This window comes from Amphiprion ocellaris, chromosome 5, assembly GCF_022539595.1.
Source record: "Amphiprion ocellaris isolate individual 3 ecotype Okinawa chromosome 5, ASM2253959v1, whole genome shotgun sequence".
Lineage (NCBI taxonomy): Eukaryota > Metazoa > Chordata > Actinopteri > Pomacentridae > Amphiprion > Amphiprion ocellaris.
In genome coordinates this window covers 859,279-876,999 of record NC_072770.1, presented here as the reverse complement: position 1 = coordinate 876,999, position 17,721 = coordinate 859,279, and the positions used below count along the sequence as shown (strand labels likewise).

At 41.8% G+C, this 17,721-nt stretch overlaps 1 protein-coding gene across 1 annotated transcript in view; it reads right to left on the bottom strand.

Annotated features, from left to right (window-relative positions):
* Positions 1 to 2,454: 2,454 nt before the first annotated feature.
* Positions 2,455 to 17,721, bottom strand: part of kiss1 (KiSS-1 metastasis suppressor) — a 34,257-nt gene continuing 18,990 nt past the window's right edge. The window contains exons 3-4 of the mRNA XM_035948624.2: positions 8,922 to 9,048; positions 2,455 to 3,889 (exon numbers count right to left, since the gene is read on the bottom strand). Coding sequence (XP_035804517.1) covers positions 3,669 to 3,889; positions 8,922 to 9,048 — 348 coding nt within the window. The 3' untranslated portion in view covers positions 2,455 to 3,668. The remainder of the gene's footprint in view (positions 3,890 to 8,921; positions 9,049 to 17,721) is intronic.

Genomic DNA, 17,721 nt, shown 5'->3' with positions numbered 1-17,721 from the left:
CCCTCTGGTAAAGGATAGAATTACAACATCTGGTTCAAACCCCTACTCAAGAACAACACCTCCTCAGACAAAAACCCCCTACTCTGCACATTCCCTGCACATCCCTAAGGGTCACAAATCAGCTATAGGTTGACAGTGGACCCCAAGGTCAACACAGCATAGAGTTTCTTGGGCTGGAAACATACCAATGAAATTACTAACACCTGTTAGTCAAAAGTTCACTTTATGGTCAACAACTATCAGAACTCATATCAGATCAGATACTACATAATTCACATAAACAAGGAAACAAGTCCATCATAATTTGAATGTTAACAGTCCAAAATGAAAAGGTCATATACAGCTTTCCTATTGGGTTAAAGAGCCAAAAAAAAAAAACCATGAAAAAAAACTTTGTAAAAGCGAGAGGTCGGTAGCAGCTTTAAAACTTACACCCCCCCCAAAAAATATCTGTTGTACCCCCCCGTGCCCCCCGCCCCCCACTAAAATTAATCTGGATCCGCCCCTGTCTGACATGAAAGCTGGGATCGTTCTGCAGTTACTGTCCTCAACAAGCAGCAGGTGGCGCTGTGAGCTCCTCCCCTTCCCAAAGCACAGGGGGTCAGTCTAGTGACCTGCAGCATCCCACTGTCTGATTGGAGGAGACCCACATCACTCCATGTCCAGACGGCAGATGAATCAAAGTCTCTGCAGATCCCGTCCTGCTTACAGAGCGAGATGGAAATGAAAATGTTTCTTCACTGTCACACTAAAATAAATCACTGCATTTAGCCTCTAGTTCAGAAACATATTTTGGGTATTTTAAACTCACTTTTTGTCTCTCCCACAATGTTGATTACAATTACATGCAAACGGGAAATTATGCAAAGTAGGCGATGACATCATTTAGCGACTTCTAGTGACTTTTAGGACAGCCAATAGCTACTTTCCTTACTGAGGAGTTGGCAACACTGGTCAAAACATAAACGATGCCTCTTTCCCACCGTTGTAAGGTAGACAATGTGCTACAAGCCCAGTTTTATCAACAGTAGCTGTCTTTCAAGCTGCACGAATACCATTGATGTCTATGGAGTGAACAGGGACCATGTGCAAATTGCAAAACTGCTGCAACAGCAAAGAGAGACACAAATATTCAATAGCTTCTCTCTGATACACTGTAGTGTCACCAGAATCACTGCAGCCTTCAACTGGCTCCTGTTGACACCAATGTTATTTCTGCAGCTTGAAAGACAGCTACTGTTGATAAAACTAGGCTTGTAGCACATTGTCTACCTTACAGCGATGGAAAAGAGGCATCGTTTATAATGAGTTATTGATGGTGGAATTCTGAATCTGTGAATATCTTTCCGATTTTACTGAACTGTGGCCCGAAGGAGCTGTGGTGGTCCTTTATTTTCATTTCTGAAAGGTGGCAACCCTACTGCTCTGTGACTTAACTGCATTTTTGGGCGCATAAATCACACTTCCACCCATTTGTGCGTTTATAAAATTGTTACTCAACTACCCAGCTGCAGAACGTGCTGTCTGTATGACCTCATTACTGTGCTAGCGCGGCTAACACTGTATTAGCGTGGCTAGCGCTGTATTAGCGCGGCTAGCGCGGCTAACGCTGTGCTAGCGCTGTATTAGCGCGGCTAACGCTGTGCTAGCGCTGTATTAGCGCGGCTAACGCTGTGCTAGCGCAGCTAACGGCATGCATTACAGCTAACTGACTCTCACAAAAACAAACCACATACAGGACAAAAAGGATTAATACACTCACTGATGCGCTGTCGTTCATGCTGGTAGCCCTGGTTGACCCCGGTCTTGTGAGGTGAACCGCTACGTCACATGACCGGAGGAGCGCCACGTGATTGGCTGGGCGTTGGTTCGATTTTGGCCAGGATCGATTGTTTACGCCTGAGTCCCCCAGATGTGAAGAGCGAATTTTTTGACAGTGAATTTTTTAACATTGAATTTTTTGATGGCGAATTTTGAACACTGAATTTTTTGATGGCGAATTTTGAACATTGAATTTTTTGATGGTGAATTTTGAACACATCGAATTTTTTTGATGGCGAATTTTGAAGACTGAATTTTTTTGATGGCAAATTTTGAAGACATTGAATTTTTAACTGGTTTTTAGAATTTTGATGAGCTAAATTCAGGCATAAAAAATTCACATACGAAATTTTGATGCAAAAAAATTCAAAGTAAGAAATTCAGCAGCTTTTAAAATTCAGAATCTGATGAGTCTGATTTGCTTCCATACTTGTGCATGTGTGTGGCATACGCAGCACGTTCGGACACACAAAAAAGCCAGTAGCAGCCGTACCCTAAACCCAACAGGAAGTCCGCCATTTTGCATTAACTGTGATATTTTTTGTTATTTTTGCTCATTTTCAGCGATTAAGTCCTCATATGGGGTAACTCCAGGAGATCACAAATTTGGACAGTATATACCAGGCCTTAATGATGAAAAATTATCAAAATCTCCCGCAAAACTAGAAAGGCATGGCCATGGCGACCCCCTGCACTTTGAAGTGCTGTCTAATAACCTTGAACATGCTCCAATCTGCCTCAAACTTTACATGTTTGATCAGAGTCCTGCCCTGATCACATCCATATCCACTCACAGTCATAGCGCCACCTGCTGGCAACAGGAAATAACATGTTTTACACTTTAATGTACTATTGTTAGCCGGTTGCCCATATTCACCTCGAATGTGGTGACATAAATCTGAATACATTTATAATGATTCACAGAGAAAATGTTGAGACATCATCAAACAGCGTGTCAGTGGTGGTGCAGCAAATTTCTGTCTCACCATGACAACTGAAGACTTTTATGTCTCAACCACACATTATCCAATGTGGCCCAAATTTCATTTACTGCACAGGAGTCTGGGTCTGAAGACAATCACATTCAAAAAGTTAGTCATAGCCACAGTGCCACCTGTTGGTAACAGGAAGTTATATTTACAACATTTGCACATACTGTTGCTAGAAACTGTGTGAGATCAGCTTTGAAATTGGTCATCTGAGTCTCAACACCTTGACAATGACCCCAAAACACATCTAAAGTGGTAAAGAAATGGCAACATCAGGCTTGAATTGAAGTTTTTGACAAGTCTTCCAAAAGTCCTGACATAAATCCCATCAAGAATCTGTGGCCTGTGCTGAAGAAACAGGTCTGTTTTAGAAAGCCAACATATTTAGTTGAACTTGACCAATACTGTGAAAAAAAAGTGGGTAAAGATACAACCAGAAACTTGTGGATGGCTTCCAAAAGCACCTAGCTGAGGTGAAAATGGCCAAAGGACATTTAACCAAATGTTACCATTGCTGTATTGCTGTGTGCGTGCATAAGCAAAGTTGACCATTTTGTTGCACTGCACACAATCACCACAGTAGTTATGTCAAGATCATTTCGTGAACCATGTCTTGCAAATTCTGAACTTCTGGTTTGTAACGTGTGCTTGAATGTAGTTTTAGGGTTCAATGTTTACATTCCTTCTCTCTTCTGTAGAGGATCCAACAAAGACAACAGACCTTTAATAATCTTAAAAGGAATTTTTTTGGAGCCTTTATTAACGATATTTTCTTTTTACCAACTATAAATGTACAAATTGAAATCAATGACAATATCAGATCTAACATAGACAAGAACAAAGCAATCAGGTGTTGTGTCATTTTCCATAACGTAGACCATAGGAGTTGAGATTGTATGAGGACAAATCTTGGCGTTTCTTTATATTTTGGGGGAAGACCATCTTTGCAATCCACCATCCTGGCCTGGGAAATATTCCATCAGCTGAATGGATTTCCGCAAGTGAATTCCCAGAACTTTTTGCTGACTGCACTGTTGATGCATGGCTTAAATCTCTCAGGATTTTGAGTATTGCCTGGTCTGAAAGACAAACAAAACAAAGATTTCCATGTTCAGTGTTAGCTCATTCATACATGCTCATATTCTAGTTTTGCAGATAGAAGTCAAAATTGAAAACTTAAAATCCATCCATTATTTATACAAAGATTAACACTCATTAGGGTCGCAGGGGGCTGGAGTCTATCCCAGCTGACTGAGGGTGAAGGCAGGGGACACCTGGACAGGTAACAGTCTGTCACAGGTTCACCTGGACAGGTAACAGTCTGTCACAGGTTCACCTGGACAGGTAACAGTCTGTCACAGGTTCACCTGGACAGGTAACAGTCTATCACAGGTTCACCTGGACAGGTAACAGTCTATCACAGGTTCACCTGGACAGGTAACAGTCTATCACAGGTTCACCTGGACAGGTAACAGTCTATCACAGGGCTACACATAGAGACAAACAATCACACTCACATTCACACCTACAGACTAAAATCACCAGTTAACCTCAGCATGTTTCTGGACTGTGGGAGGAAGCTGGAGAAGCTGGAGAAAACCCACACATGTACAGGAGAACATGGAAACTCCATGCAGGAAGATCCCAGGCCGGGACGAGAATGGTCGATCTTCTAGCTGCAAGGCGACAGTGCTAATCACCGAGCCACTGTGCAGCCCCGAAACTCAAAATGTATAAGATAAATAATTTAAATGTAAAAACACAGGGGCTGCACAGTGGTGTAGTGGTTAGCACTTTCACCTTGCAGCGAGAAGATCCCTGGTTCGCGTCCCGGCTTTCCCGGGATCTTTCTGCATGGAGTTTGCATGTTCTCCCTGTGCATGCGTGGGTTTTCTCCGGGTACTCCGGCTTCCTCCCACAGTCTAAAAATATGCTGAGGTTAATTGATCATTCTAAATTGCCCGTAGGTGTGAATGTGAGAGTGATTGTTTGTCTCTGTATGTAGCCCTGTGACAGACTGGTGACCTGTCCAGGGTGTCCCCTGCCTTCACCTGAGTCAGCTGGGATAGACTCCAGCCCCCCCCATGACCCTAGTGAGGATTAAGCGGTATATAGATAATGGATGGATGGATGGATAATGGGGGATGGATGTAAAAACACAGAAAGCCAGAGTTTCTCAGCTTACGGTTTCATAATATGTTTAACATTTAAACTTTAACAAAGAGGTAAAAAATAAATAATAAATATAAAAAACCACTATTTTAAAATTTTGTTTAATTTACTTATTATTTTTTAGTTCAGGAGAGAAAACAAATGTAGCAGAGAGAGAGAGAGGCTGGACTAAGAAACAAAAAGCAAGCTTTAATGTGAAGCAGATAGAAGTGGCAAAAGATATTGAACCATAATTTCTAAAAGAAAAACAACAACCCAACAGCACAGAAACATGGTCAGAGGCCAGGCCCTGCCATCCACTGATATGTCAGACCCAGCAGCACTCCAGAGGAGGGACTGGCTGTTGTACTGTAATGGATGAGACAAAGGTAGGCTGAGATGACCATGTGGCTGCTGCACATATGGCATCGAGAAAGGCTCATGTAGCAGCCACACCACAAGGTGAGTGTGCTCATACCCAGGATGTGACTAGTACACCTGTGAAACACACTTCTCCTGAATGGTTTCCACAATCCAGCAGGACAGCTGGACTTCAACAAGGGACTGCTCAGTTTGCTGAAGTCAAAGCAGATGGAGAGCTGGTCAGTCTTTGTGACAGACTGTCTGCACTGGATGTGCTCTGCCAAAGCCTGGACAGGCTGTTCGTTAGCTTACAAACCCGCAAGAAATACACTGGTCAAGAGTCACAGTCAAAAGTAATGCCTTTGTTTTGTCAAGGTATGCCAGCTCAACCTGGCCAGAACAGAGCTTCTTATTCTTTTACAATAAATAAATAAATAAATAAATAAAGAAGAGCTAAAGGAAATCTTAAGTAAAGAAGTAAAAATGAAACACCAAAGTTTGGTTTACATTTTTGTATAACCGCATCATTTGCAAGTCCCTACATCATTTCAATTGTTAATTGAAATGCCTGACAATCGTCAGGTTCTGAGGATTGTCAGGCAGGAGAAGGCCACTTTGAGGACCCCTGGGCCTTAATAGCTGCTCTAACTCTTCTAGCTCATTGGCGATTATCACGCCTATAAACGGCCTCCAGCCAAAGCCTCTAATGAGCCACCAGATACCTCTCATGCACAGTGGCAACATTCCTTTGCCTGCTGCAGCAATTCAGTTGCAGCAGATTCAGTAAACGGTCCTAGTCTCCTTGCCGGGGCAGGGACAGCCAAAGGTAGCATCTAGCAACCCAACAATACGCTGAAGCTTTGCCTGCACTTTAATAATGGAGGAGAGACGTGAAGGGTCATGTAAAGCTCATCACCACACTTGAAGCCCCAGAACCTTGTAGCACCTGGTGATACAGGTGATGAAGGTGGAGGGAGACACTGGGCACCAGTTTTAGCCAGTTAGGCATGCATGGCCATAGTTCTGTTTGCCCTGCAAGCAGGCCATCCATAACCCTGCACTTCCTGTTAGGGCAGGTTGCTGTGTCCAGAATAGAGCTGATGGTGCATTAAATTATTTACACACCAAGTCTCAGACAGGAGAAACACCTGTGCTGGTGTGAGGGTTCACCTCCACATTCTCCTCAACCCGGTACAGAGGGGGGCTCCACAAGGTTTTCATAGAAGGCGCCACTCAGAACACCGTTAGCTCTGCCAGTAGCCTCCTTGAAACTGCTGCCCACAGGACAGGTCATTTTCTTTGAACCAGAAGACAGCCTCTACATCCACATCCTCCCGCTCTTCTTCCTGCGCAACCACCTCCAACCCTGGAGTAAGAGTATAAAGGGAGCCAGTATGAGGCTGGGCTGCTGTGGGCTCCATAATAGGGTTGGGCTGAGTGCCTTGCTTAGGCCCTGAACACTCTCCTTTCTTTCTTCAGTGGCCTCCATCTCCTTTCCATTTTTGCTCTGTGACGTGCAGAACCTGCACACTTTACGCCTACACTGGGCTTCTCTGGTGTATACAGGCATCATAAAACAGTCCATACAAAACCGTGGGCTCTCTGGACAATAGTTCACGTTGGTGACCCAAACACACCTACCATGGTCATTTTTCAAAGCATGGAAACTCCACAGTCCACACAAAAATGTCCCTGGTGGCTTGTCATAGTTGAAAAATCAATTACAGGTTGCATCTTTTCAGGAGGTGGGGACTCTCAACAGCGTAGAGGTGCTCACTCCCATGTTGTCAACTGACTATGTGGGAATTCGGTTATCTTCATGTTAAGTTAACTTTGTGGGGTAAGCTGTCTACGCCAAGGAGTGATCTGGGAGCAGAAATCGTCTAAAACTGTTGCAATCATATTGCTGTAAGAACACAATGGCAGGATGACGGGAGTTAGCAAGAGAGATCATATTTCTCCTATATTGGTTTCTCTTCATTGGCTCCCTGTTAAATCTAGAATAGAATTCAAAATCCTTCTTCTGACATATAAAGCTCTTAACAACCAATCTCCATCATATCTTAAAGACCTGATAGTACCATATTACCCTAGCAGAACTCTTCACTCTCAGACTGCAGGCTTACTTGTTGTTCCTAGAATCTCTAAAAGTAGAATGGGAGGCAGAGCCTTCAGTTATCAGCACCTCTCCTGTGGAACCAGCTCCCAGTTTGGGTTCTGGAGGCGGACACCCTCTCTATTTTTAAGACCAGGCTTAAAACCTTCCTTTTCGACAAATCTTATAGTTAGGGCTGACTGGGTGACCCTGACGGGGTGAGCTGGTGTTTTCATTTGCACAACTGACTTCCCCTCTTGACGTCCCTTTAGTTTGCCCCTAGTTATGCTGCTATAGGCCTAGGCTGCTGGGGAACCTCTCTGGATGCACTGAGCCCTTCTCTAACTACCTATGTATTTACTATATATACCATTATTGCATTACATTCACTCTGTTTCTTTCTGTGTCCTTTCTCCGAGTGTCCCTGGTCCCAGAGCTGGATGCTGGATGCTTCAGATGTGTGGCTGTGTTTTATGGTCCTTGTGTCCCACCCCCACCTCTCTATCTCTACCCCTCTATCTGTATCCCTCTATCTCTACCTCTACACCTCTATCTCTATTCCTCTACCTCTATCCCTCTATCTCTACCCCTCTATCTGTATCCCTCTATCTCTACCTTTCTACCTCTTCTGTCCCTCTCAACCCACCCGGCCAGCAGCAGATGGGTCCCCCCACATTAGAGCCGGGTTCTGCTCGAGGTTTTTTTTCCCTGTTAAAAGGGTGTTTTCCTGCCACTGTCGCCTTTTGGCTTGCTCTGGGGGTCAGGCATATGGGTTCTGTAAAGCGTCTCGAGACAATTTGACTGTAATTGGCGCTATATAAATAAAATTGAATTGAATTGAATTGAATGTAAAACCAAGCAGTATACACAGAGAAATAGATATTTTCAGCTGGAAACATAGCAAATAAAACCAATATGTAAGATTTTCTTAATTGGTGTTTTCAGTTTGAGCTCCTCAAACTTGCTTTTTTCCTTTTTTGGCAAGGGGAATGTCATGAACTCTGGATGCCAATATCAGTTTATTAGATAACCACTTAGTCTGTAAAAACAAGTAGCTAAACAAGTACACTTTCTTCTCTGACTCATTGATGCATGCAGAGCCTGCTGCAAGAATTACGTTGATTAGGATATGGGTATTTACTGGGCATTGAGAATGTCTTAAAAAGAAAATTGGGTGTACACAGATACTTTGAGCAAAGCATAACCAAGCAATACCTGCTATTTCACTGGCAGTGTAATGGCTGAGACTTCATGTACCTGCATGTAAATCTAAGTTGAAAGACATGGAACCTTTAAGGAGTCACATGTATTTTCTTCCTCCTTGCAAGCAAAATAATTGGACTGCATTGAGCAGTGCAATGTAACAAAGCATTTATTAGAGCTATATTCAGCGTAGTTACTGACTCATAACAATGACAGACTGCTGCTGCTGTTGCTCTCTGTTCTAAAGATCAAGCATTGATGCAGAATGCTTTAACAAGCCTTTAGAACTCAGCCTGTACCTTGTCTGTAGAAGGTGGATTTCAAACTGATGCTGGTGTGGACTTCTGCTGACAAAGCAGCCACCATCAGAACAACAATGAGGGGTGGCATCATGACAATCAGTGCGATGGAGCTGCTGAAGTTCCTCTGCAATTAGACAAAATGGTTAATTAGTAATTAATTAATATGTATTTATTCCCAGTCGAGGTTCAGTTATAGCCAGTTTCAACATTCTTAGTCCTACAGGCTTTTGTCACAGCCAAAAGAAAAAAAAACAGCATGGTCAACAAAGCAGTAAGTCTACCAATATAAATTACGTTCACGTTATTCATTGTCAAATGATATTAAGAAATGCATATATATTCATGAGTGTGCTATTTCATTTGTTGTTATTTGTGTGATATAATGTGTTAGGGATTCCAAATGTGTGAGTGTGCAGGCATTTTGTTGTTGTTGTGTTTGATGAGGGTTTTGAAATTGTGTCCATCATTTAGAGTCAGTACCAGTGTGGTTCACTGAATGATCTGCAGCAGCAATTCAAACACAAGAAATGTACTTTAAGGACCTGATTCAGCCCTTCACTGTGGGCTTGTATAGAACTGATTACTCCTTACACAATCCATGTCACGCACAGTTCCATATTTGAAAATAAACTTTATTTCTAACAAAGGAACACCACTGCACACTGCAGGTGCAGTACAGATAGTACTGATACAACACTGACCTGATCATATCATGATTGCCTTTAAATTTCCTGTTCTGCATGTGCTGCCAGCTAACTACACAACACAGCTGTCTGTCGCGATGCTTCCCAACCTGCCGGTCCAGCTCCAGTCTCCAAGTCCAAAAAGACCAGTCCAGCCAAAGCACAAGCAACAAAGCATGGTGCACCCAGCCCCCTGGACTCTCCTCAGCACCCTATTAGCTACACAGACAGTGTGTAATCTCTCAAGGCTGTAACTTCCCATGATGCACTGAGAACCTCTCCCCTACTCTCCTCTCTCTTTTCTATACAGTTACATATCACCATTACAGGTCAGTAACTTTGTTTCTGGCCCAAAGTTCTGTATTCATTGTCTCTGCTGGATCTGGAGCTACACATTTCGGATCTGCAGTCGCTGGTGTCGCAGGTTTTGTAGCCAGGCACCACAGCTCACCTTCAACCACTGCACAGTCTCAGGACATGATGGGAATCTGTCTCACCTAATCTAACAGCTGATTGGTTTAGAAGTTGGCTCAACAATGTTTCGTTTGTGTCTCTGCAGCTCATCATTGGCTCTGTGTCTAACCCTTTTTTGAGTCGGTCTCTACCCTCTCTAAGCTGTCATTCCAGTCCATCTTTGGTTTTAATCTTTCTCTGCACAGCTACCATCATGTGAAGCTTCTCACCCAGTTCACTCATTTGTTGCTGCAGGAATATCATGAGCTTTTGTATGTGGTGCCTGTCTCATCATTATTTTATCCCCTCTATTGTCAAAGCTTTACCACCATGGTAAGAGTGCATTCTTTATTTTCTTTGGATGTCCTACACTCATTTCTTTCCTCCTATCTGGGAGTCCGCTGCTTGATAACATTTCTCACTAGAGTCTAACCACCGAAACACCTGTTCTAAAATGTTAACATTCTGCAATAAACTTCTGTTCTCTACTTCAGTTGATCTGTCCTCATTAAAGTGTTGTTTGAGCCTTTCCCTAGAATGGAAAATTTTGGCTTGATATATAATATTTTGACCCACTCTATGAAAGTGTTGCCAAATCCAAATTTGTTAAGTGTCAAGTAGATAAGGCCACTCTATCATATCAAACACCTTATGGGTGTCTAAGGACAATATAGTCGCTCTGTCGTTTTTGCCATAATCTGCGTAAATGATATTAAGGATTTTGCCGACATTGCAGGAGTACTTGCCCGGAATAAATCGTACATTTTTACTGAGCTGTTTTGCTAGAGCTTTTGTAATTGTTTTCAGATTGCCATTTAGTAGTGCAATAGGCCTGTAGCTACCTGGGTCTGTTTCATCCTTGTCCTTTTTCACTAAAACATAAATATTTGCTTCGTTGAGAGATGGTGAAAGCTGCCTGTTTTCAAACACTCTCAAATCATTCTCAACATAGAGGGTGCAAGGGCCCATGAAAGGCTTTGTAAAACTCTGGTCCAAACCCATCCAGACCTGCTTCTTTGCCAGTGGGGAATGCTCCAATAACATCCTGTAATTCAGAAAGTGAGAAATCCAAGTCCAGACTCTCCCTGAAAGCTGCGTCCAATTTTGGATAGTGGAGTGAATCAAGAAACTGATTGAAATCTTCCTGTGTAGCTGTTGATTTTGAAGTATAATTTCTGAGTGAAATTCTTTGAAACATTCATTTATGTCATTTAAGTCTGTGAGCATCTTTCAAGGCTTAGATTTTATTTTATAAATTGCTCGTTTTGCTTGTTCTCCTTTTAACTACCTTGCCAGTAACTTCTGTGGCTTGTCACCAAGCTTAAAGTGCCTCTGTTTAAGTTTCAATAGTAAGTTTCCTGTTTGTTCTCCCAGAATGGTATTATACTCATAATTCAATTTAATATTCGTGTTATAATCTGATTGGAGTAGTGTATTTCTGTAGACCTGTTCAGCAGTTTGTAGCTCTTTTTCAATCTCATTCAATCTACCTCGCTTAGTTTTTTTCAGTATTGCTTCATAAGAAATAATTTGTCCTCTAATACACACTTTGAGAGTTTCCCACAGTATTGTGTCATTCACCTCCCCATTGTTGTTGGTCTCAAGGAACTGTGATGTGTGTGTAGTGATGTGTGTTTTAAAAGCCGGATCCTCAAGAAGATAGGGATTAAAACGCCAACTATAGCCTTGTCTAGGGGAGCACAATGTAATGTTGAGAATAACAGGGCTGTGGTCGGATATTATTATGTTGTGACATTTAGTGTAGTTAGTGTTAGAAATTAATCTGGATTCTACTAGAAAATAATCGATTCGTGTATATGATCTGTGTACATGTGAAAAAAAAGGAATAATCCCGATCAGATGGGTGCTGCAGTCTCCAGATATCCACCACCTTCTTTGTTTTCATCAAATTATTAATAGTTTGTACAGCAAGAATATTAGGTGGGGGAAAGAAGACAGCCTATCCAAATATGGGTCCAGGTAGCAATTAAAATCACCCCCTATGACTCTGTGGCTTGAATCATCATCTGGGATCAGGTCGAACACCTTTCGAAAAAAAGCTGGGTCATCTGTGTTCGGCCCATATATATTCACTAGTGTAACAGGAAATGAATTGATATTCCCAATTACAATTATGAACCTGCCGTTTGGGTCAGTAGTAGATGACTGAAATCAAAAGGGTACAGTCTTCCAAAAGAGAATGGCGACACCTCGGGCTTTTGATGTGAATGATGACTGATAAACCTGTGAGATCCAATTAGCCCTGAATTTCCTGAGCTGAGTGGCTTTAACCTGTGTTTCTTGTAAAAATATAAAGTCAGATTTCAGTGATTTCAAATATGACAAACCTTTGCCTCGTTTAAGTGGGTGACCTAAACCGCATACGTTCCAAGAGACCAGGGACATGAAATCCAGACCATTATTCGCAGATGGTACCTTTTGCATTAGGGTGAAGTACAAAGTTAACATTCAGTCTGGCAGCCATTCTCAAACACAAAACAATAACGTCAACAGTTAACAAATACACCAACAAATCCCCTACCCAAAGCTTCCCCAAACGAAGCTTAGTTACCCTCATCCACGTCTGGAATCACTGGTAAAGAAAATAAAAGAACACCTCCATCTAACCATCCCTCATTGGCACACAGCGTAAAGAAAAAGGTGAATTTAGCATAGAAAACAAAATCCGCAAAGGTAAAAGTCTGCTCAGAACACGTTTAGACTCTCTTCATCTGTGTTTAGAAAAGTGAGCTTTCAGAGTTTTTGATTTATGAAAGTCTTAGCCTCATCCGGATGGTTGAATGTTTTTACTTGCCCTTGGTAATGGATGTGAAGTCTGGCTGGGAAATGCAGCGAGTGATGGATCTCCCGCTCTCTCAGCAGCTGCAGCACCTCACGGAAGCTCCACCGTTGCTCCATCACCTCCGCAGTGTAGTCTGGGAAGATCAGGATTCGGTTACCTTCGTATTCCATTGAATTGTGTCTTCCGAGCCGCAGAATCTTTTCCTTCTCCTGTGGTAGTTGCACCCATGCGATTATCATGCGGGGTCTGGATCCTTCTGGTTTGGGCTGTTGGATGGGCTGCACTTTGTCATTAACGACCGGCTTGGAGAAGCTGTCGTCCCTCAGCAGCTTAGGGATCAGGTTAGAGACAAACTCGGTCGGCCTCCCTTTCTTCGCACCCTCTGAGATGCCAACAATTCTTATATTGTTGCGCCTGAATCTCCCTTCAAGATCCAAAAGCCTGGCCTGCAGCATTTTATTCTCTTTCTGCAGTTCAGTGACTGAAGTTTCCACCACGTGGATACGTTGCTCGTGGTCTGCAGCCTGAGTCTCAGTGGTAGTCAGTCTCTCAGTTAGCTCCCGCTGGGTGGATAAAATGTTCTGAAAGCTCAAACTTATCATACCGCTCGTGAAAGGACTGCAGAAGCATAATTGACAATTTGTGCCAAGTGAGTGAAAGCTCATCTTCCTCCTCAACTGGTGACTTGTCTGGTGATTTCTTGCTAGCTTGAATGCAGCTAGCATTAGCTGCTGTGTCGGTTAGCACCCGGCCAGCTCCTTTCCCACCTCGTGCAGTTTTTACAGACATTTTTACGTTCCACTAACTGGTGGTGTAAAAACGAAATAAAGGACGACAGAAAAAGTGTGTCAGGTGTTCAAAAGAGCGGTTTTGAATAGTAAGATATGGCGTGCTGTGAGGAGCTCTAGGAAAACACGTCTACACTGCTCTCATCTCACCAGCGCCCCGTCACACCTCAGTTTTGGCTTGTCTCACTTGCAGACCATCAACTTAGTCAGCAAACACATGTTCCATTGCCTTCTAAAAACAACAAACTCAAAAACACATTTTCCTCCTCCAGCTGTCTTCAATCTACTGCCCCACTATCATCTGCTTTTCCGGAAGCCCCATGGTTTTCTACCTCCATGTCCTTGCCCCAAGGTGTTGACAAAATGGTAGATCAGTGCTGCAGAGAGTCGAACTGCAATACCTAAGTGATCCGACTCCAGTATGTCTCAGTGCAGATTTCTACACATTTGTTACTCCGTGGCGGTGACATGTGACGATTGCCATACGTTTGTCTGTCTGCACAAAATTACTCGAAAACGCCTTGTGTCATTCATGGAATGCAGTTTGAATTATGGATGAGGTTATATTTACATATCGTGAACAAGCTGGTGAACAAGCTATGGCAAGTTTTCACTTATTTTTAATTGGAGTAAATCATGTTTTTCTCTGTATTGATGTAGGATGTTGATTAGGTCAACCTTTATATCAGTACTGTATGGTGACATCTTGAATGCTGCTTATCTCTCTGCTCTAAGAATTATTACGAGTGACGATTCGATATTTGTGAGTCTTCTGCTAAGGTTGGGTGACCAGAAGTTTGGCAGAAGAGGAATATGTTAGCATGAAAACAATCCAAATCGCACTGCAAAAATTACACAAGAGTTTCTCAAGAAGAACAAAGTAAAAACTATCACCTGGATACATATGTCAGCGGATCATTGGGGTACTTTAAAGAGAACAGTTGAATAAAACAAGACCATTCAGCACAGAGCATTTCAAAGAAACAGTCTCTGCAGAATGACAGAACATTTCAGGAAATTTGTACAATAATGGCATCCTCCCTGCCGAGGATGCAAAGACACTGCTGTTCATCTCAGCAGCGATGCAATTACTGTAAGGTGTTACATTTTTAATATTTAAGTCATATTACACGGTAGTATAGTCACTTCTGATGTGTACTCTAAATGTTGATGACTATTTATTCCTGATGGTTTTATGATTTTACTTGACTTTTTACATTTTTATCCCCATTTTTCCATTTAAGTTTCTCATTTGTATTATTTGGCTTGGCTATACTTTCTAATGTCACCTTGTACTACGTCTGTGGTCTCTGTCCTGCAGTACTTCTGTCCTAAAGTGATATTTTATCGAGTTGTAGCCATATTTGCGCAACAAATATGGCTAAAACAGCAAATATGGACATATGCACAACAGCAAATACTTATCAAAGGTGACTCACCCATGGCGTGCCTGTTATTGAGTTTCAACTCCATTTCCAAGCTGGAAATCCTCCATTAACCACTGACAGCTTTTGTATGGAGCTCAGGTGAGTCAGTTTTTGACTAGACTGTTTCAACATCATGGTCAGCCATCGACCATTGGCCTCAAATACAGTGCAGAGTGCAGTTCAGAGTGAAAATGATGCATATTGTAGACACAGTACACATAAACTGTAATATTTCAGGCCTTTTTGTGTTTTAACTTTGATGATAACAGCTTACAGCTGATGAAGTGTCAACCCAAAATCAATCGTATAACATTAGATTATTCCAAAAGATCAATGAAGATTAATTCAAAAAAGGATTTATAACAGAAATCTGGAATGTTTATTCATGTGTGATCTGTTAATACTTGGTCGAGGGTCCCTTTGTCCTATTATTTTGACGTGGTTAGGGTTAGGAAGGTAGACAGAGTTCAAATACGACACTACATGTTTGAAGCATCTCTACCTATTTCTGGGTCACCATGGTGACGAGTACTGCCCTGTCTGATGTATGATTGATTGGCCGAAAAGGAGCAATGGTGAAGCTGTAAAATCTATGTCAAGCATACATGATATGTGATGTGTTATCAACAAATATAATCCAGCAGAAGATACGTTTCCCTCAAAACATATTTAAGAATGCAGGTTAGCTGTATAGGAACGCAGTATTATTGTGGAGGCTGGGCTGCAGACAAGGAGACTGATTGGTTCAGGAACCTTGATGCTGGGAAATGCGTCATGCTGACCTCAGCATCAGCACACCCTGAAGAGATGAAAAACTTTACAGGTTTTGATCAATAATTGATCAGTGTCTGTTCTTTTAGTCTCTGGTCATGTTTGTAAAATAACATGCATATAAAATAGTAAACAGAGAACATGATCTTGGTTTCCTTAGTGGTAGTTATAGCCTTGTACCTTTACCAAAAGTGTTGCTGTAGATTCAGCAGTTGCAACTTCACTGTAACTAAATGCTCTGCAAAATGTAACCTTCTGTCTATCTTTAGCCTCACCACTCAGTCAACTGACCACTTTGATCCAGACTGAAATATCGCAGCTATTAGACAGACTGCTGTCTTTTTTTAAAATCTACTTTTTATTTATTTTAATTTGCCATGTAGTTGGGCTGAATGCCTTTAACATTAATGCCAGCAGCCTCAGCTTTATTTGATGAATGTATTTGAACTGTACATAAAGACCAACAAAAACATGAAAAACATCTGCCACAGTTTTCAAGATTGTATTCTAACGCCACTGTATGGACAGATACTTTATTTCACCACAACTGTGGGTCCAAAACAAAGAAGTGCTTGCATTTCTGTAAACTCTTAGTCTTCTTTCACTCCTTTTCCGTCATTGACTGCATGAAAACACCTTCCTGCCCTGTTCCCTTGGGCTCTGTTTCTGTTCAGCCACTGCCATGCTTCCCATGCTGTGCTTCTGGAAATAATGCACTTTTCTAGTACAACTGTTCATCCGTGCAACTTACCAAACCACAATGTGGTATTGTATATTTGATCACAACACAACATGCTGTTGCTCATTAGTGGTGACTATGGCCACAGGCACATTGACTTTGCAGCCAGAATAACACGAAAACACACATTTTCTCAGTTTCACACAGACACATGCATACTGCTGTCAGGACTGTGAAAATCTTAACCACCATAATTTTATCCTTATGTCATCACACAAAGATCTTATAGAGACACAAACATAAAATGTGATGTGCTGGACTTACCTGTGTCCTGAATGCTGGTGCTGACAGAGACCCCCTGGATCTGTCTGGGCTAAAGGTCTCCTTTATAGGATGACACCTACTGCGTCATCATCACTGGTGCTGGTGTGTGGTGCCACATATTTACCAGCACACACACTGCACAATTATTCTTTATTTCCTTCCTGTTCATCCACCTCTTCATGGAGTTTTGGTCTCACGAGATTAGTGACATTCCAAATGTTGATTCCCACGTCTGCATTCTGATTGGGTTTGTTACTACATCAGTCTTTCCATAATAGACATGAGATGAGTTTTGTGCTCAAGACAAAACCATAGAGGTCATGACAACAAGCACTTTGTAAAAGTGAAATGGGCTCAATAATAGAAACTAAAAATATACAATGGAGGGACATGCATTTCTGTAACACAAGAAAAAGAGTTTTATTATTTTTCTCTGTTTCTTTTGAAATAATAAAACAGTGCCATATTATCATGACCATAATTTAAATATGTAACCTCATGACATGATTAATGATGGTGTGGTGGCTATTGGTCAGAATCAAATTTAAACTCAACTTAATTAAAGAGCCACTAATGCAGACAAAAGAAGACCATTGTCCAAACAAAATCAGCATGTTTGGTAGTTTGTTCTTTCGTTGCTGATGTTTTGATGCTGGCCGTACACCTGCCTACCTACTTAAACACAAAGTACCTACAGCATTACCCTGCACTTACTAAATAAATTACACGAAATAAAGCTAAAAAATGAAGCCAAAAAATACCCTACTTAAAAAAACCTGACTAATCTAAAGTAACTAATCAAATTATTAAACAACATAAGTAATGACCTCTCTTATGGTGGGATCTACAGTTGAAGACAAAATTATTCA